General features: G+C 29.6%; 1 protein-coding gene across 1 annotated transcript in view; it reads left to right on the top strand.

The window, feature by feature from the left end:
- The first annotated feature begins 6838 nt into the window (after window positions 1-6838).
- Window positions 6839-23234, top strand: part of LOC126900359 (uncharacterized) — a 35579-nt gene continuing 19183 nt past the window's right edge. Inside the window, exon 1 of the mRNA XM_050676017.1 lies at window positions 6839-7803. Within this exon, the coding sequence (XP_050531974.1) occupies window positions 6954-7803 (850 nt within the window). The 5' untranslated portion in view covers window positions 6839-6953. The remainder of the gene's footprint in view (window positions 7804-23234) is intronic.

The following is a 23234-nucleotide window of genomic DNA, read 5'->3' as shown; positions in this document are numbered from 1 at the left end:
TCCAATCATTTTTTTGTAATTTATTTTTAACAATTTTAGTATTCTTAGGCTACGTTAAAAGAATATTTTTATTATTTATTTTTAATAATAAAAAAATAATAAATTATTTTTATTTATAAAATATAAAATTATATATATGTATGATATTGTCATGAGAAGAGAGGAAGAACAGTTGTAGAATTGATTGTTGAAGGAAAATGAAGAACCACAAATAAATGGCGGGCTGTTATGGAATGCAATATAAGGACGTCTGACGTGAATGTAAATGATGTAGGAGATCGTGTCAAGTGGAAGTATAGGATAAACACTCCAAGTAATCGAGATTAAGGCCAGGATAACAAGAAATAATAATAAATATGCCTTTAACGTAGCTTAAGAAAAATTGTCAAATATAATTTACAGCGAAATTCTTAATTCTATAAAAAGTTATACTATTGTTAGCTAAGTCTAAGACATTCTGCATATTTACTTCATAAAATTTAATATTAAAATAATGTTAAATTTTCTACGTTATTTTAAATCTAGATACACCAACTTAGGGGCATTAAAATTTTAGACCTTTTCACTGACAATAATTCCTCAAGTAAAATTATAATGAATTACGGTAACAAAACAATTAATTTAAGAAGCATATTATGTTGTATTTCTTAGAGAACTACTGACCTCCAATCGACTTCAAGTTGGTTTTGAATTCACAGTATGTAGATACATATTTGAAACAATCAGCGCCGAAATTTTCCCTAAGAAAGTTTTCATAAAATGGTAAATGTTGATATTTTTAGTTTTCACTTTATATTAAATTTAATTTTTGGAAAACTATATAGATTATTTGAAACTTTTATTAATTTGTCAAACATTAGCTTAGCCAACGCTATATTTTATTTGGAAATTAAATAATGAACAAAGATTTTGTGAAGATATGAAAATCATATCCACATTTTTTTCAATTAAATATTCGATAGTGTTTCCAAAAATCTATCTTCTCTGACTCTACTTTAAATTAAAGTTGATACAATGTACATCCAGATGAAAAATTATATGAAATGTCGATTTTTAAGAGTTATTGGGTATTAAAACCAAAAATTATATAATTTTTAATAAAATTGATCGATTTTGTAATATGTTGCGTAGTAACAAAATACATACATCAATCTAAATTATTTTAAATTAAAGCTTGTTTAATGTAGTATATGATAAATAAAAACGGTAGCACATTGAGGTCGCAGCACATTATAGAAGTGGCATAGTTGGGACAAGTATAGATGATATCTGACAGTAATTCAAATCACTATCATAATAAGTAGTTATATTTTTTTACTTTTAAGGCGTATAATAATTTAAAGGGCTTGATGCAATACTTTTCAATAAAAAATGTTTGTTATTTATAAAGTTTTACATACTGGACTACAAAGAACTTTCATAAAAAAAATATACTTTTCTAAATCAACATTTTGCTATGTTTTCAAATGTGCGACTTTTTCTATCACTTCTAAGTTTTAATATTAATAATATTATTAAAAGATAAGTATTAACATATAAAAAAAAATAATTAAGAACAAAAAAAAATTGTTTTAAATTAATACTGATTTAGATTAATAATAAATTCAAAATAAGGAAAATGACATATTTAACCTATTTTTTAGCTTCGATACGAAGCTGAGAAGGTATTACTTTTACTATGTTTTTTTTTTTTATTTATTTATTTTATTTTTTTGTGTCTGTTACCACTTTTTCTCAGCTCTCACCGAACCGATTTCTTTCAATGATACGTCAAAAGATCACAAATCATATCTAGTCGAAGACATTACCCTCAAAAATTGAAAAAATTTCCCTCGTTCCCCGTAAATGGGGGAAACCTCCAAAAAAATTACAAATTTAAAAATCGCTAATTTTCGAAATGTTTTCAATTTTTTTTACTTAAAACTGCCATAACTTTTTTAAAAATGAACATATCAATATAATTTTTTTTTTGTAGATGCTTGATGTTCTTACCTATCATTTTTTATATTTTTTTTTATAAATCTGACTCTTTATCTGCCTACAGGGGGGATTTAAAATGATAACCTTTTTTACAAAAAATTAACTTTTTCAACTTAACTTTTGAAAGTGTCCGGAAAGTCTGACACTTTTATATATATCTTAAATTCAATTAAAGTTAATGTAAATTAAAGGACTTTATTTTGTCTTCACGATGAAAATGGCTACCGAATGTTATTTTCGTGTGAAAATTCTCGATTTTATTTTTTACATTTTTAACTTTATAATGCTATAACTTATTGAAAAGTGTATGGATCAACACAATTTTTTTATGAGAAATAATATTTTTTAATAATTTCTTTTTCATTCAGGATATTAATAAGGAAATAGCATATCATGTAGCTTTTGGTGTATGGTACAGAACGCCTTTAGAAGGATCTAGTTGACCAGTTGTTATAAAGATCATTGATTATATTATTTCGTGGGACAGCTGATCACCAGCATCTTGCTTTACTCACCCCCTTGCCCACCTATCACGGCAAATCGATGACCTCCGTGTCGGTTTTCATCCGTGTACAGTTCATTGTCGTAAGTCAGCACAGATATAGATAATAAACTGTATAAACGTTTATTATCTATATCTGTGTAAGTCAGTCAGTTGAAACGTTTCTACGTTTGTTCTCTTTAAATATGAAAATACAACACAAATTGTTCGACTAATCGATTTGTTCTGATTTATTTTTATATAAAAATGAATATATACATATATTAATAAACTAACTACTATATCAGTCTTATTTTAGAAACTATTTAATTTGGGGTGAGGTAGAAGTATAACCCTCTGGATCACGGTTGATAACGAATAGTTACAAACACCGTTGCAGAAGGTTAAGAGGATTTTTACAAAAATATAGTTATCTTATGTAAGTGGTGGAATCCAACCCTTTGGATCACGGTTGGTAAAGCGTTTATTACAAGCACCGTTGCAAAAGGATTAAGGAGGAAAGCTTAAGAAAAACTAGCAATCTTGATCACGGTTGATAACACGATGGTTATAATCACCGTTGAAGATTATGACTAGCCTTTAAAGAAAAGAAATATATAATTTTGATCACGGTTGGTAACACTTAGTTACGAACACCGTTGAAAATTATATATGTAATAAGGAAAAAATAAAGAAAACTTACTCGATGGAAAAAAATGAAATGATGAATTATTAAATGAAGACTAGTTGGCAATGAATACTGCAATCACTAGTAAAACGACATGTATATAAAAGAACTAAAATAAAAAACTATTAGAATTTTTAGAGAATAATTATACAAGTTGTGACGGTGTACTTTATGCTACCCGTCACCACCGGAGTAGTGTAGAACACAATTGCCCACATATTATTTATTTTTAAAAAACCCTCCAAAACAAAAGAATATTCTAATTTCCTATTTTCGAGTTCTCGTTAAGACTGGTATATAAAATAATCATTACAATAAATATAATAAAAAATAAAAAAATAATAAATAAATACTTTAATTTACATTTTTTGAATAAGGGTTGTCAAACAGCGCTGTCCAGCGAACTTTCTTGCAACTGTCAACCAATGATAAAGCCGTAGCGTAACGCTACAACTGTACCTCCCTAAAAATTTTTTTTTTTTTTTTTTTTTTAAATAATGAGATAAATGAATTTTTACCCCTTTGTTCATATTTACAAAATAATTATAATATTAAAATGAAGCAGCTAATTTCTTCAATAAAGTTCTGCTTGGAATCTCATAGCCTTTTTGAATAAGTACCTGTTCAATAAGTTGCCGCTTGACTTTGGTTTTACACCTAATCTTCTTCCCAATATTTTTGCTTATTTTTTTAATAATTTGTTATATTTTTTTGTTGTTGTTGTCCTTATTATATGGAATATCGTTTGCCAATTTTTTCCGTATCAAGTTGATATCTTCATCGTCCGGTTGGGTAAGATTTCTTTTGGTAGTGTTGTTAATATTAATCTCCGAAATTAGTTTGAGTTCTGGTAAAGGTTCAAGATTTTCATAGTCGAAAATTAATGGAGGCCCACGAGTAATCTTCGATTTTTTTATCCTTTCAGTTTGCGCTGCGAGTTTATTTGTTTCTCTGTCTTCAGTATTCTCTCTTCTCTTTACCATAATCATATCTTCGTTTAATTGTTCGAAAATTACATTTTTACATTTTACATTTTTTGAATAAGGGTTGTCAAACAGCGCTGTCCAGCGAACTTTCTTGCAACTGTCAACCAATGATAAAGCCGTAGCGTAACGCTACACAGTCAATTGTTTTTTGTATCACTCTTTTCTGTTTTCTGTTGCAAGCGCCTTCGCTTGAATGGTAAATTGTTCGACCATTATACGCCGTTATTCTTTTATTTGTTTATTGCACCTTTGTGCTCAAAGTTTACGTGCCCTTGCACGCCACTAGTGATTGGGCTCTGGCCATCACTAAACATTATCATTGCCGTAGTCTGTTCTCATCTGTCATTACGTGTCTGGATTTACACTCTGACTCGTCATACTCAAATGTTCGACACCATTACCACAAGATCTCATACAGTCCACTCATCACTATCAACAACGTCATCTATACAGCTGAGTTTTATATTATTTTTTAATGTTATTTATTGTTTGTTTTAATTGAGATTAACTATTTTATTTTATGCCGTTTCGCGGTTGGGTTTAAGGGCTTCCCGTTACCCCTTAAATTTATGATACTCTCTGAGGAATTTCTAATATATGTGATTATTTGTTATTTAATTATTGTCTACTCTCGTTTACTTATTGGATGTATAGTTAGCCATCATCTCCTAGGTGACCCACTATCGCATCAATAATAACGTTTTATTAAACAGGCTTAAGGTAAAACGGCATTCTAGTGCGGTGCACAACTAGCCGTCATACGATCTAGCTGCCTCGTACAAAACATTTGGAATAATCCACCAATTTTTTAAAATTAAACACTATCTAAAGATTTGCATCAAAGCGTTGTTTTTTATTGTGATTTTAATCACTGTCAGATATCATTATACTTGATCCAACTATGCCATGTCACCCCTTTGCTGCGACCCCTTTGTGCTGGGTTTTTTTAACTTTATAACGCTATAACTTTTTGAAATTTGTATGGATCAATACAATTTTTTTATGAGAAATACTATTTATATACCTCTTTAATTTGACATATTTTTTTTAAATCGGACCAGTTCCCTTAATACGGGGGGTTCAAATCTTTAAAATGCATATAGAAAGTAGAACTTTTTCAACTTAATTTTTGAAAGTGTTTCGGAAATACTGACACTTTTATATATAAAGCTTATATATAAATAATTTATATATTATTATATATATTAAAGTAATATACTTTAATATTAAAAAAAAAAAAATTCGGATTTAACTTTGTCTTCATGGTAATAATAGCTTCTGTATTCAAAAATATGCTATTTTTGTGTTAAAATTCTTGGTTTTGTATTTTATTTTATTATAAGGGATTACACTGATTTTCATAAATATTATATCAATCTAATTGACATAGTATAAAAAGTTAAACATATTTAAATTTGTTTGTTTCTTTGAAGTCGAGAAAAATAACTTTAAAATTTGAACTAGCTAAATTTCCATTTTTATTAAGTGACGAATGCGACTTACGGTGTCTGAGATGGTAACACTTGGGTCTTTCACGCCTGTGGCACTGAATTTTTTCTTAATTCTTTTTGAGTTAGAAGAAAATGTTTAACTCATTTGATTTTTATCTCATTTAGATTCAATAACTTCAATAAATATTAAGGATCCCACTACTGTAGTCTCTTCTCATGAGAAGAAATTCATATTAATATTATTTTTCTATGTGTTTTTTTTTTGTAGCTATCATTTATTTTCTCAGCTCTCACTTGACCTACTTTTTTGACAATTTTATTTTTTATATTAAACACTATTTACAGATTTGCATCGAAGCGTTTTTTATGATAGTGATTTTAATCACTGTCAAATATCATCTATACTGGACCCACTATGCCACGACCCCACTGTGCCGCCACCCCACTGTGCTATGTCATTTTTAATCCTTTAAAGTTGTTTTTTGTGAAAGTTTATAATAAAAAAAATTAATTTATTAATTTTATCAGAAAAGCTCAATATTTTTTTGCATTTTTATCATAATAGATAACTTAAATAGAAATAATAGTAACAATTTCCTAGTAACTTTTGGTGTTTAAAAAGATTCTACAATTGAAATATGAACTGAATTAATTTTAATGATTTATTTTAACTAAAATAACTAATCAAATAAAATTGTTAAAAAAATATAAGAATCCATTGTAAATTCAGGAGAAAAAAACAATAATTGTTTTTAGAAATGATATAGCAACATGTTAGCGTTTTTAATGATTTTCAATTTACTGTATTAAATTTGAACATAAAATGATTATTATTTTAAGATAACACGCATGGTTAATAATGATTGAGTTGAGATGTATAGAATTTATAAGACAAAGAATACAGTAATATAAGTATTATAACAGGTAAATTATTTGTTTGTTACATGTGATATAAAATACAGATCTAAAATTTTTCAAAGATAAATGTAAGGTTCGTAATGCAAATCATTGGGCATATTACGACAATAGATATTTTAAATTTTATTTAAATAGTATAAAACAAGTATAAGTTATTTGTATTTTATTGAGTAAACCAGAAGCAAATATGACCTTTTTGAAAGTTTAAATATAAAGTAATTACGATTTAAACATATTTCAAAAAAACTCAATTTGTTTTTAAACAAATAATTGATCACTTGAAAGATATAAATTTTAACACATTCAAGATAAACTTAGTGAGCTTTGTGTTCTAAAGTAAATCAAATTAAAAACTATACACAATTTAATTTTTTTTAATTTATTATTTCATAGTTAACGATTTGTTAATAAGTGACTGAATAATTTAACTATAATTACAACAGGTAAAAATGTATTATTTTAGCGAAACGCATATTATTTTTCTGAGAATTATAATTTCAAATGTTATCATTGTTTATACAACTAATGAATTGAGCCAGAATATTGAAAATCAAACAACTATTACAATTGAAAAATTGGATAAACTCTTCAAGGAGTATCCTGCATTCATAAAGTTGACATTACTAAAACAAGATTATTACACAGGAAAAAATTTTTCCCGTTGTCCAATGCCTTATAACGAAAACACTATATTAGACGATCCCGATGTTGTGGCCTCTAAGTTATTCAACCCAAGAGAATGTAAAAAACCTTGGACATGGACGCAAAAAAATGAAATAGATGTTTGTGTACCCATTGATGGTACTATTGGTAAAAGATTAGGACAAATCATTCAACCAAGTCTTAAAAACAATAGCGATATTATCCAAAGTTATACTCACTATTTAAATGTTATCGAAAGTGTTGGTTTAACATTAATAGACAGATTTTGTTTGTTTGAAATTGAAGTTATGAATAGATTTGATGTGTTAGAGTGTACTGAAGATTATGAACACAAATATAGTTTATTTAACATTAAAATTAATATTGAAATATTAGTCTTAATTGTAGAAGATTTTAAGCAACTCTTAAAAAAAATTTCGTTTGCATTTGAACAGTATTATATTTCTACTTTACCTATTGACTGTATGAAAAATATCATAGAGAAAATGATTATGTATTGTAATGGTGTAGTTTTCGAAGACAATGAATTGAAAGAATCATTCAAAAATTGTAGGGAACTAATAAAATCAAAAATAAGTTATGCTGCTTTAGAAAATGATCGAAATTGGCAATGGGACATTATTTCTGATTGTAAACCTGATGACAATTTAATGATTGTTTCACTATATAAAAATAATAAAATGGGATTAAATCTATTTGCCTACAATAAATTACAATAAAATATGTTAAAATAAAAATTTTCTGTTGATCTATTATAGTATAATTATTAATACACGTACTAAATATCACACAATTCAAAATATGGTGCGTGTGTTCAAGTTTTACTTAAATCCTCTTATTTACACAATGAATTACAATCCGCGACGCTGTGTTGTCATCGATATACATAAATGCAATATTTATTTATACTTTTGTATTCAAAACGATATTTCTTTATTCTTCTTAAAATTCGTAAGTATACAAGATGATTCATTAAGTCTTAACTACTCAATTTCTCTTAAAATAATAAGGTTTTTGAAATTTTTTGTTTTGGTATATGTTATTAGGTACTTCTTTTATATCTTACAGAGGTGTGAAATTCATTTTTTTTAAATGGCAACTTACATATTTAACTATCTTATAAAATAGAAAATGATCTAATAAAGAAAATGAGTGATCGATAACAACTTTCCAGTGGTATCACTGTATTCGGCTTATCACAAGCCCGGGAGTTATTCTTTTTAAGGTTATTAGGTAGGATATATTGTTTTAGTTAGTTAGTTTATTTTTTTTTTAGTAATATATAATAAATTGTAAAAATCTTTGAATTAGAAATTAATATGATATTAAAAATTAAGTCATTTTTTATATATGATTTTTGACTCTTTATAAAAATCAAAATGAGCATGTAAATTTAAGCCATCGTGGGTTATGGCGGTCATGGTACTTGTCCAATATGGATAAGTACTGACAAAAGGATGACGTGCAAACAATTCAACTCCCAACCACCACGATAGTAAAATCAACAAATAAATTCCAGTTGCAAAATGATACCATGAAAATTAAATTGATAAAGAATGTACAAAGAACTCAACAATATTGTCAATTAATTTATAAATACCATAATATACGACAAATCTTGTGATTATTACCTTATTTCAATAAAATAAACTAAAATAAAAAGGACCATTGCCCTATTAACAATGGTGGCACCCTGAGAATATAATAACCTAGTGTCAATTGCAAAGTATCATTTATAGTGTATTATAATGAATCTTAAAAAGAAAAAGAAATAAAATATAGTTATCTTAAGATAATAAAAATAAAAAGAACGTTACAACTTTTAGACGAGTATTTTGGAAGTTATTTTCATTTTTATACTTTGGTTGGACGAAGAGTACGGTAGGGAAGTGACTAATAATAAAAATAGCAGCCATTCAATCCTCAACACCAGTCGTTATTTTAAATTGTTAATAATTTCTGATATACTGATCCAAAAATTGTTATAGACCAATTATTTTTTTATTAACATTATTTTCGATTTTATAAGCTAATTAATTATGTATGTTGCTATTTAGCAAAAAAAAAGTTCACACACCTAAAAGTTATAAAGAATGGATCTAAAAATTGTTTTTATAACAGATAAATGGAAATACATATGTAATAAAGACAAACACTTTTTTATCAAAAATCTTATTATTTTAACTGACTGATAAATCATAAGTTGATTTACCAGTCTCACTTAAAACACTTTTATAAGGAGAAATTTTAATCATTTTTATTTTATAACTACTTGGCTTGATTTTTCTAAACTCTCGATTATTATAACCCCAATAGAAACTCGTGCTCACCAATTATTAAAACTTGGTCAATATACCTTTCCAAACCCTTATATTTCTCTTATCATTTTGATTATTGTAATGTTATGTCTTATTGTATTAAATCTGTGTACAATCCACTACTTTAGATAATTTATAGATAACATGTTACAAATAAAATTGGAATATTATAGATTAGTAATTGCACATATAGACAAAGTTAAAAAATTAATTAATTACAAAGTAAAATTATTTAATTTTGTAGTTGAATACTTTTATCATATCAAAAAATTACTCGACAATAAATACTTTAAAACTATTAGAAATAAATGATTTTTATAGTTTGTATGGATAAAGCTGGATAAGCTACATTTTATTTGATTAAGGGATTTTTTTCAATTTTTGAGGGTAATATCTTCAACTAAATACGAATTGTAGTCATTTGACGTATCGTTGAAAAAGGTAAAATAATTGAGGGTTGGAAAAATAAATCGCAGCCACAAATAATACCACATAGTAAAATAATATTAACATGAATAACAAATTTCTTCTCACAGTGGGAGACTACAATGATAATTATAATAGAAAAGGTGTCAGGACAAATTTTTTATTTTAAATTTATATTATTTATTGTAAATAAGTTTAAAGGACGCAGTATTTCAAAAACATTTTCAAAAGATAAGTTGAAAAAGTTCTACTTTTTATACATATTTTTCATATTTTGAAAGTCCCCTGTATAAAGGAAAATTCTCCAATTTAAATAAAAAGTATGTTTAATAAAAGAGGTATATATGATGTCTTTAGAAAAAAAAATTGTGTTGATACATTCATTATTCGAAATGTCATAGTAATTTAAAGTTGAAAATCGTAAATCAAAAATTTTAACACAAAAATAGCATTTTTTTTTTTTACTACGGCAGATTTGAAAAATTGTAATTTTTTTTGTAAATTTCCTTCGTTTACGGAGAACGACAGAATTTTTTCAATTTTTAGGGTCATGTCTTCAACTAGACACGATTTTTGATCTTTTGACATATTGTACATCGGTCCAGTAAAATCTGAGAAAAAGTTGCGACAAACACAAAAAAAACACATCATGGTAAAATTAATATCTTCTCAACTTTGCATCGAATCTAGAAATATATTTATTATAATAAGTAAGTTTTTATGTAGTTTCTAGTATATACTGTTATTATAGCTCGAAATTAATAGCAGTAATAATGAGTATTAATTTCAAACATTTCGTAACTGACATATACAATGATACTTCCCTGTGGATAGGGGATGAGAATACTTCCACGGCCCTTCTGCCAGTCGTAAGAGGAAACTAATGAGGTTACATCAGGTTGACAGCCGGCGTAAAATTTTTGTCAAATAGTATGAGGTGTCCTGAACAAAACTTAGGCGAATTGTCCTATCTCGGATGTAAACGGGGACAACAAGTGAGAGGAAATAAAGTAGTTAAAAACGAAGAAGGTCTAAGGAATAAAGTGTTTGATACCAGTCGGATAACTTGTGCCGTAGCTGTTTCACTAGTCATGTGTACAGGTCTACCCAACGCTTGTAGTGTCAACGGTGTAGGGACATCACCACATAACTCTAGGCTGGACTCGTGTATAAGGGAGAATGAGAGATACAAAGTAAAAATAGATACTTGGAATGTTGGAACATTAACTGGTAGAAGTAGAGAATTAGTAGAAGTATTGAAGAGGAGAAAAGTTAACATTTGTTGTGTGCAGGAAACTAAGTGAAAAGGAGAGTATTTGAGGGAAATAGGTGGGGAATATAAAATAATATACTCAGGTAAGTCTAGTACATAGAATGGTGTAAGGATAATAATGGATGAGAAGATGGAAAGTAAAGTAGCTAGGAAAAGTGACAGAATTACAGTAAAATTGATATTCGAGGAAAAAGATCTGAATATAATAAGTGCATATGCACCACAAGTAGGATGTGATAAAATAGAAAGGAAATGTTTTGAAGAGAGATGGATGAGGTGATGTAAGGAGTACCTGGCAATGAAGATGCGATAATAGATGGAGATATGAATTTACATGCAGGGTATGGTTTTAGTGGGAAAAATGAAGCTGGAGAAAGAATCCTAGATTTTGCAGTATCGTATGATATTGCTGTGATTAATACTTATTTTAGAAAGAGGGAAAAACATTATATAACTTATTAGAGTGAGAGGAATAGATCACAAATTGATTATTTTATTAGGAAGAGAGACAGCGTAATGCGAGAAAAAGATTGTAAAGTTATACCAGGCGAGAGTGTAACTACACAACATAGACTAATGATAATGGAGTTGTGGTGTACCGGAAGAAAAATATACAAAAATAGAAGGAACACTGGGGAAAAATCGAAAATTTAGTGGTGGAAATTGAAAGGGGAAAATGAAAAAGAGTTTGTAAAGAGAGGACGGTGTGGATTATCGAGGGAGACATAAATGATGCGTGGAATAGATTTGATAGTTGTGTTAAGAATATTGCAAAGAAGATTGTTGGTGAGAGTAGGAGTAGATTGCCAGGGAACAAGGAAACCTGGTGTTGGGATTAGGACATTCAAAATTCTTAGAAAGTAAGAAAAAACAATTAAAATTATAGCAGAAGAGCAACAAAAGGAAAGAAGATTGAACGGAGTATAAAATTTTCTTTTTAACTTCTTTTCTTGTGCAAAAATGCCAAGTGTACAGTAAGTTAGGCGATGTTAAAGAGGTATGATAGGGTAGGAACAAAGGAAGGCGAGAAAGAAATCTATAGACTTGCAAAAGTAAGAGAGAAATGATCTAAAGATTATAATTTTATAAGGTGTATAAAAAGTGTTGATAATAAGGTACTCTCGAATGATGATGATGTGATAAAAAGATGGAAAGAATATTTTGAAAAATTACTGAATGAGGAGTACCCAAAAGAGACATTAGACGATATCTTGTGGAATGAGGGACTGGTAGATTTAATTAGTGAGAAAGAGGTATAGGAGGCTGAGGCATCAATGAAAAAGAATAAAGCAGTTAGACCAGATGAAGTGCCAGTAGAAGTATAGAAAATATTAGGCAGTGTTGCATAAGGTGGTTGATGGAACTTTTAAATAAAATCTTATTAGAAGGGAAAATTCCAAATTAATGGAGGAATAGTATTGTGGTGTCAATATTTAAAGGTAAAGGTGACATATAAGAGTGTGGAAATTATAGAGGCATAAAGCTTTTGAATCATATCAATATAGTGTTAATAGGAGAAAATAGGGAGAAATTAATCAAAGGCTAGAGGTTTGGAGATCAGCTCTTGATGAAAAGGGTTTAAGAATAAGTAAAAGTAAGTCAGAGTATATTGAGTACGAGTTTGGCAAAGGAGAACATGAGGTAGGTAAAATAAGGAGACCAGTGACTATAGACGAGGACGTGATTGGAGAGGTTGAAAGTTTTTAAGTATTTAGGATCAGTTGTGCAAAAAAGTGGTGGTATTGATGAGGATGTAAGACACAGGATTAAGTGCGGTTGGTTGAAGTGGAAAGAAGCGCCTGGCGCCTTATGCGATAAAAGAATTCCAATGAGGCTGAAAGGTAAATTCTACAAGACTGTAATAAGGCCAGCTATAATGTATGGTTCAGAGTGTGGGCGGTGGATAAAAAAGTAAAGCAGAGACTGAGTGTAGCAAAGATGAGAATGCTTAAATGGATGAATGGAGTGACTAGAGAAGTAGGATAAGGAACGAGCATATAAGAGGGAGTATAGGTGTAGCGACAATCGTGGATAAGATGAGAGAAAATAGACTTAGATGGTTTGGTCATGTTATGAGAAGTGTTATAAAAAAAAGTGATGAGAGGATAAATAAATTGAATATAAGTATTATGGTTAACAGATTGTTGAAGTTCAGGTTTTGCTGCTTTGCTACAGACATGCTTTATATTAGTTTTATAAAGGTTTATGTTATTAATTTTATTATTATATTTGTATTCTGTGATATAAATTTTTATAATTTCTTTTAAAAATGTGTTAAATGAAAAATTTGTATGAATTCTGCTGTATGATTATTAGACATTTGTTTGAAAGTTAATATAAGTATTTTCTAAAACTTGAACTAGTTCTAATAATAATTCTGTGGAATTTTCTGGATAAATACCACCTCTATTCAATTTTTCTTCAAAAAAATGAAGAAAACCATAAACACTTTTGGTTGAATATTGATTGTTTTCTTTGTTAGATTTTACAATAATATCTGTTAGGAATCTTGTGAAGTCTTTATAAGTTTCAAATACTATTTTGTCTGTATAATCAGTTAATATAGCTTTGATTATTTGTTTAATAGTTATTCTGACTATTTCAATTGGTAAAAGGATCTTTTGAATTTATTTTTGTTTATTTAGTACAGAGTACTTTATAAATATCTTCTATTGCGAATTGATAGAAACATTTTAAAAAGTAGTTATTTTAATTATTAATAATAATTCGCTTGAAGATATTGTGTTTCTTTCTGTAAAAAGGTTTATAAACTTGATTATAATAATAATTTTGTTTTTAGGTATATTATAAAGAAGAGATATTTTCCAGAGTGATTCGTTTATAGTTTTGCGAAGTTGTACTTTATGAGTGATTTTTTTGTTAGTGAAATTGTTTATTAAAATTCTTAATAATATTTTCGTGATTCTTATGAATTCATATTTTTTTGGTAAACTCATTAATGTATTTATTAGGAAAAATGATTTATATTTATATATATATATATATTTTTTTTTTTTAATTTTGAAGAGTATATGCGAATTTTTATTTTTTTATTTTTATTATAATGTTAATTATATGATCAAAATATTATGGTCGAGGTTACAAGCATTTATTGGGCTCTATTTTGTGATAAAAAAAAAGTGACGAGAGGATAAATAAATTGAATATATGTATTATGGTTAACAGATTGTTGAAGTTCGTTTAACTAAAAGGTGAAAATAAAAGTATACGGTATATAATCATGAATTCTTTGTTAAGATACAACGACCACACATGGTTTGTCGTAAATGTAAATTGAAGGAAAATTACATCCGGAAGACGCACACCTGAATAATATTAATTCTACAATGAAATGTGCAATGATTATAGGGGAGGATTTTACGACTCTTAATATTTATTGGTTATAATATATTAATAAGAAACAATGTGTGTTCATTTAAAATGCAACTATCCAATTGTTGGGCGTCAAGCCTTAATGGCTGATTTATTTTTTTATATAGATGTTAAATACAAATTAAAACATTTACGTTGAACGAATGCTATTACGATCAGAATGGTGAGAAAGTAGCTATTAATAATATCCCTTTTTTTTTTTTAAATTATCTACCTTTAGCAATTCTATTATTCCCTCGATAAAAATTATTCTTGATTTGCCTTAAGTCTATCTTTAATTTTTATGACATGCTTAGAAATATAATTTCTTACCTTGTGTCCAGCTAGCTTGATCGTTTTTTGTATTTTTAAAAAAAATGTATAAAAAGAGCAATGACTTTAATTTACTTATATATTTTATAAGATTATAAAAATTATTAAACTTGAAATTGTCAAGTGTAACTTGTGTAATTTGTGTCACAAATTATTGTTTTACCAATAATTTCAACCACTTGATGTGCTAGGGTAATGACTTCAATAAACTATCAGTATTTTATGAAATTGTATATTTGATATGAGAGTCAACAGAGTTAGAGACAGGCTGACTACACCATCGGAGATATACTCGTCGATGCACGGACCTTACGGAGTCTAGAACTACTTGCCGAAAAGAGCGTAACAGAATATGAGAATCAATCCCTAATGACACGTCATAAACTATTGTTTTATGAATAGTTTTAATCGATTGATATTCTAAGATAATGATTTCAACAAACCATCAGTATCTTGTGCAATCAATCAAACACTTATCTATCTAAATTTAAGATACACTCTACGATCTTCTTAGTGACATGTCATAAACTATTGTTTTACCAACAGTTTTAACCACTTGATATGCTAAGGTAGATTTTCGAAATGCACTTATTAAAAAAAAAATCTTAATTGGAACAACTCACAAAATACAAAATAAAGAAATTAATTGTCTTAATAATTTATAAACATTTAAAACTTAAAGTAAAAAGATAAAAAAGGTTAAGTAATTTTTTTTTTTTAATTATATCACTTATGAGAGAGTTAGATAATAAACACCAAATGTAAAAAGGTTTCTAAGTCCGAGAGAACACAATCGCGAAACAGACTGGTACAGAGACGCATCATGACCAAATTTTTAGAAAAAAAATAAGGTGATAAATGAGCTAGAAATCGCTCTTTATAGGCCTGTTTTATGAGGGGGAGAATTAATTTTTATATTTTAATTGCACAATGCTTCTTATTTGCTAGTCAATTAAACTTCAATAGACTTATGCGCAATCTATTATTCTACTAATTTGAGTTAATACGTGTATTGGTATTTTATATGTATCATCTCCCATGATAATGTGGTTTATTAGAAAAATCATCATTATAAAAATATAAATAAAATAAAATTACAAGTGCTAAATATCTATTACAAAAGAAAAGAATCGGAAGCTGTAAGAACAGTTTTAGAAATGAATGTTAAAGGAAAAAGAGGTAGAGGAAGACTAAAAAAGAGATGGAGGGATGCTATTCAATGTGATTTAAGGACAGCTGATGTGGGAGATCGTGTCAAGTGGAAGCTTAGAATAAGGATGGCCGACCCCAAGTAGTTGGGTGCTTTTGTGGTGGTTGGCGACTGCTGTAATATTAACTCAACATGATTTTATTTTATCTCACCTAATAATAAATAAAATGAATCAATTTGAGTATCGAATTTAATTTTCGATAGTGAAATAAATAAAAAATAAGGTTGTCGGTGGACGGTGATTTGTAGTAGTTTCGCCTCGGGGGTGGTCACTGTCAATGATAGAATTAAAGTGAAAGGATCTCGGGGTATGTATGACTTACAGAAGCACGTCTGATAAATGTGAATACAGAATAAAAGGGCAACGAAAGATTTCTACTTGGCTCCTGTATAAATATATATAATATGCAAAATAATTATAGTCAATTGAGGACAATAAGCTGAAACGATTCTGTAAAAGAAAAGCAGTTTATTATAATATATAGCTATCTACAATTCTGTATTTAATAAATTACAAACCTGTAAAAGAAAAGCAGAAACAACAATCAATGTTTACTGCTCCCAATTGTCTCTAATAATAATTTTAATTCTAATTATACAACTATAAGTAATAACATAATTCAAACACTCTGATTCTTTCAGTTACCTTTCCTTATCAATGGTTGATAAGGTGATGCCATATGGTATTATTCAATTATGTAAGGAGTATACTTCTTATATGTATATATATATATACACACACGAATTTATATTATTTGTCAATATTGTATTTTCTTATGCAATCGTTTTAGTTATTCCACGAGTTACCTTACTCTAATTGTTTATTACTTAAAATCCTTAGGTGAATCTACTATTATAGCTTTATTAAGCGATTTTCTTTCCTTAAGTCAACTTAATCCGGTTTGTAATCCTAACCGGGAAGCCAGGTGACAGGTGCTACGTTTAATAATGTAGACGGCACAATTTTAGGTTTATAATTAGCGTTTATTATAATACAAACCAAACAATGATCGATGATGCATAAATAAAACAAAACAAGTGATTAATGTCACAGTGTTCAAAAAAATTGGCATTCATAAGGTGAATATACAAAAAAAGAAAGAAACAAATTTGTGGAAATTCCGTCGGGGTGGTCAGTTTGGTACTAAGAAGGCACTTCAACGTATATTTGTAGCGGGTCGTGCGGCACTTACTGGACTTTTTACTGTTATATTTTTCATACAGTGTTAAGCAAACTACCATATATAAGCAATATGGCGACGGCTATTAAAGGTGGCACTAGACGCCAGGCATCGTGTAATGCCGGGTGACCATTACTCGTCCATTTTCCAAATATTGGTTATTTGTCTAGATTTATCAAGCAGTAAAAATGGTGTACTTGCACGAGTGTTTGGCATTCTTTATTCGTCATCTTCCCGATGGTTGTCAGTATTTGTGACACGAATCAAAGGGGTTGTAAATATTTGTCCTAATATGCGATAAGTGGTAACGGTCCACTAGGCTATATTTTTTATTTTAACGAATACTCGTTCAAAATCAATACTTTATTTATTTAAATAAGTTATTTTAATTAATTATTTGTTTTAATTAGTAAATTAAAGAAATTTTCAATTATATTATTGTTTGCGCACTAAAGAGAAACGTTGGCCATACTGTAAGTGTTATCATCGTCAATATGCTGATTGTATGTTACAAAAAGTTTTTTTGTAAGCGTGCGGCCAATCTAGCGTGTGATATACCGGATTTTTTCTTTGAAAACCAATGGATTAGGAAAAGATTGTCTTTTACCTTTACGGTTCCCCTGAACCTGATCTCAACAGAATCCTATTATTGGACATTTTGTCTGAGCAAGATAAAATGGATGATTTTCCTGATGATTTAGACGTGACCACACGTGATCTATATTATTCTTTAATTGATAATCTAGAAAAATTGGATGATGGTGGTGATTCTGTACGGTCAGGCACTAACAATAATCCAACAACTGATGGGAATGTTGTTCAACAAGAAATCATGATTTTTGAAGACTGTAATCGTTTGCCTAAAATTCCGTTACCATCCTTCTAAGGTGATCTTTACAAATGGCCGACGTTTAAAAATAGATTTCTGAATTTAATTGGCAATAAATCAAAAATTAACGATAATGAGTAATTTTATTATTTAATGGGATGTTTATCGGGTGACGCTTTAGAAGCGGTTAAAGGTATCAGCGACTATGATGACAATTTTGAATTAGCCTGGACGATGCTAGAAGAGCAGTTCGATAGGCCACGTCAGTTAGCTAATAGTTTAGTTGAGAAAAGGTTGTGCGCACCTATAGCAAAGATTGAAGATATTAATTCATTACGGGCATTTTTATCAAATTTCGAAGAATCTAATCTAACCTAAGGTCATTAAACGTGCCTGATTTAGGCAATTTTGTTTTGTTTCTATTATCATCCAGGTGTTTACCTATTTCTTCAAGAAAATTATTCGAATCACAATGTACTCACCGGTATCCTGTGGTCGACGATATTTTTATTTTTGTGAAGGATAGAATTAAAGTTTTGGAAAACGCAGGAATAAAAGCTACTGTTCCATTACAGATGGTAATGGTCGAATGAAAAGGTAGTCAAGGTTATGGTGGAGAAGCTTATAATAAACTTAAAATTGTACTCACAACAACGAAGCTTTCGACATCGACCAGAGAACGTCCAATCTGTGACGGGAATCATCTAAGCGTTACGTGTTCTAAAATGGAGTCCCTTTCCCCATTGAAAAGAAACGAACTAGTAAAACAAAAAAAAATATGTTTTATATGTTTTGGAAAGCACTGGAGCCGCCAATGTATATCTAAAGAATTATGTACCATTTGTAACCGGAAACACCATACATGGCTACACCGAGTCACTGAAGAACAAAGGGGTAGCTCCCAGCAGCAGGTATCATGTTTTAGTGCTGGATCAGGAGGCACGGTGTTATTAGGTACAGCCCGGATATATGTAACAGATTGCTGGAGAGTCAATAGGGAAATACGTGTACTAATTGATTCGGGTTGACAAATTAATGCTATCACGTCGGATTGTATGTCGAAATTGGGACTCCACTGTGAAAAGCGGACATTACCATTGACAGGCATAGCAAATCAGACTGTCACCGACATTAGTGGTTTTATACAATTATGAATTTTTCCAAGAGGATCATTGATTCCGATTATCAATATAGAAGCGTGGGTGTTAGACAAAATTACTACCAATCAGCCCGTGCATCAATTATCAAATAAAATAAAAAATGGGGTCTCCATGTTACAATTAGCTGATCCGTATTTTGATACCCCCTCACCTATTGATATGTTATTAGGAGCCGATATATTTTCAAAAATTATGACTGATGATCGTCGAGATTTAGGAGCAGATTTGCCAATAGCTTTCGGGTCGATTTTTGGGTGGCTCTTAATTGGTAATGCAGGGCAGAGACAAACCTATTCTAATGTGACATCATTGACTGTTACTATTCCATCGTTAGAACAGTTAGTTGAAAAATTTTGGGAAATTGAAGACGTCAAATCAGCACCATTAGAATTTACAGACAACGGAGCATGTGAAGTCTTATTTCAGAATGAATACCAGAGAGATAGTGATGGTCGGTTTTCAGTACCATTACCTTTTCGTGTTCAAGATAAATCACATTCATTTATGGGATCTAAATAAGTAGCTCTTAAAAGATTCGAACATCTCGAAAGGAAACTTAAAACGAATGATAAGCTGCATGAATCGTATACGACTTTCATGTCAGATTATGAGACTTTAGGACATATGAAACGCGCTACTGAGCCAGGTATTTATTTTATACCTCATCATGCGGTACGTACGGACGATACAACTGAAGGTAAATTCAGAGTTGTTTATGATGCTTCGACTAAAGACATAACAGGACGTTCTCTAAATGATTGCTTATAAAATGGTCCCAAGTTACAGCAGGATATCGTGGATATTTTAATTCACTTTCGTGTGCACCAGATAGCTTTTACTAGTGATATTAGTAAAATGTATTGACAAATTTTAATCAACAAATCATACCGTAAGTATCAACATATACTTTGGAGACCGTCTCCTCTACATGAGCTTTGTAAATACGAATTGTGTACTGTCACATATGGGGTGGCCAGCGCTCCATATCTTGCGCTTCGTGTAATAAAGCACATAGCGGAACATGACTATGCAGCTTTTCCTGACGTTAGATCGGTTTTGGTTGAACAAACATACATAAATGATATTTGTAAGGGTGCGGATTCGCGAGACAAAGCTTTACGCTTATGCGCCGATTCATACTATATCTTAGAGGGGAACATCGAACTGAAAACATTTTGTCCACCGAAGAAATAAAACAAACCTTGATAACTCTAGTAATTTATGTTCAAGATCTGTATTTACATGATTTAAAATTAGAACTACTAAAGGGACGTCGAATTTCATTGCAATTATATGCACGTCTTTGTCCGTTTATCGATTCTTTCAATACAATAAGAGTAGGAGGGAGGCAGCGTAATGCTGGAATTTCTGATGGTTAGAAAAATCCTATTTTATTTCCCAAAGAAGCGTATTTAACTCGACTGCTTTTTCGCCATTGGAACGATGTTGGTTGTCATGCAGGAACCCGTTTTATGATGTCAATGGTAGCACGACAATTTTGGGTGATATCAGCTTATAATATTGCAAGTGGTGTATTAAAAGAGTGTACAAAATGTTTAAGACATGCAGTGATACATTCTCAACCAATTATGGGAGATCTACCTGCTATAAGAGTTACACCAAGTCATCTATTCTCCAATGTAGGTATCGACTACGTGGGTGCTTTTATTATGAGGTGACATCGTTTACGAAAATCAAGGGAATACAAGGTATATGTTGCCATATTTGTTTGTATGTGCGTCAAAGCTGTTAATTTGGAAGTAGTAACAGACTTAACGACGGAAGCGTTTGTGGCAGCCTTAAATCGGTTTGGTAGTAGGCGGGGATTACCGAATAATATATACTCAGATTGTGGTACAAACTTTGTAGGGGCCGACAAGTTATTACAGAGATGGGTATATGCACAAGAACACCAATATCAATGGTCCATTGCAGTGCCATGTAAATGGAATTTTAATGCCCCTGCAAGTCCTCATATAGGTGGCCTCTAGGAGGCAGTAGTGAAATCTATGAAAACACATATGATTAAGATCATGGGTCCTAATGTCTTTACATTTGAAGAATTTGTTACAATTATGACAAGGATTCAGTCAGTGTTAAACTCAAGGCCACTGACACCACTGAGCGACGACCCTGGGGATTTAGAGTGTTTGACACCAGATCATTTTCTAATTGGACAACCTCTGTTAGCTGTTCCTGAAGAACATGTACACGAAACCACCCGTCCAATTGTAAATAGATGGAAATTATTACGCCAGACTCATCAAAGTTTCTAGAGACGATGGTCTAACGAGTACTTAAATTTATTGCAGACTCGCAGTCGTTGGATTCGAGGGAGCCCTAATGTTTCAATTGGAGACATGGTTGTCATAAAGGAAGACAATGTGCCACCCTTGAAATTATTGATGTTTATCCAGGAGAAGATGGAGTTATACAGATTGCCCTTGTAAGAACACATGCTGGGAATATTAAACGACCAGTAGTAAAGTTGGTAGTGTTAGTCAAAGTAACAGACCATTAATATTATATTATTGTTCTTAGTTATTTTATTTGTATGTATAATATTAAAACCTACGTTGTATTCTTGTTAGTTAGTTTAATAATTATTCATTATGTGAAAAAATTATTCTTTACAGTGTTCATAATTTATGCAGTGTATTATCGTTACTCAATTTGTAAAATATCTAGTAATTTGGTGCTAATAAATTAATTTTGTACTTGGTCAGGCGAATTATCTTACTATAATAGTTATTTTTAAACATTTAGAAATTTTATAGCTATTAAAGTTTAACACTGGGGTTCTTATTAGCGAGTCATTCGAATATATATAAATAAAAAAAAAAAGAATAGTCTCTGTTTTGTCATCTTTAATTATGATAATTTTATATTTTTTTTGTATATTTTTGATGTAATAATAATAATATGATATCGAATCAAATAATTTATATGCTAGTATACATTTAAATATTTTTTATTTAATTTAAGGTTTATTGAATACTGTGATAAAGGTAAAAAATATGTTCCTATTAGAATAATTTGCTTTAATTAATAAATAATTTCAGCTGATGTAAGCGTAGATGATATGGGAGATCGTGTCAAGTGGAAGTTTAGGATAAGGGAGACCGACCCCAAGTAGTTGGGATTAAGGCGAGGTAAAGAAGAATTTCAATTAATTATAAAAAAGAAATTATAAATATTACATTTATTAATTTACCTGATAATAAATGAAACTAAATAAAAATATCATGATAAAATGTGTAACGAATAAAAATACACATTCCCAAAGTATTAAAAAAAAAAAAATGTGTTAATTAATGCGTTTTTATTTTGCAAAAATATAAAAGAGGTGTGGTATTTACATGCGTTGAATTCTACCAACAAATAGAACCATGGTGATTTTATCGTTCTCAAATGATTCCAATGATAATTTTTATTTTTTCTAACATTGTACAATTTTAACAAAAATTCTATTAAAAAAAACTAATATTAATTTTAAAAAAGGAAATTTCTTTTAACATATTTCTATGGTTTTACTTTGTTTAACTATCATTATAGATGCAACTGAATTTCGGTTCTAAATTAATTTTCCTCATTGTTATTTTTTTTTTAATTAAGTTATAAGTAACATGTGTAGAGTAAGAAAAGTAAGTTTATGATACAGGTAAATTTATGTAAATTGTTTAACGTTTATAAAGAAGATACCTATTTGCCGTGTATTAATTAAAAAATTAATTTAAATAGCGACTATGTAATGTCGGGGTGTATTTTGACCAGAAATGGGGTCAACAAGTGATAAATAAGATAGCATACAATGACAGACTTATAATGGTGAAAGTTAAAGCTGAATCCAACGATATCGTAGTAATTCAAGTATATTTTCCAACAACTGAAGGAGAGGACAACGATATAGAAGAAATGTACGCAGGACTCGAGGAACTCTGTAAATTAGCGAAAGGAAGTGACAA

Source organism: Daktulosphaira vitifoliae, unplaced genomic scaffold (assembly GCF_025091365.1).
Source record: "Daktulosphaira vitifoliae isolate Bord-2020 unplaced genomic scaffold, ASM2509136v1 Scaffold_3, whole genome shotgun sequence".
Lineage (NCBI taxonomy): Eukaryota > Metazoa > Arthropoda > Insecta > Hemiptera > Phylloxeridae > Daktulosphaira > Daktulosphaira vitifoliae.
Note: the sequence above shows the minus strand (reverse complement) of the source record. Positions and strands in the feature narration are given on the sequence as shown.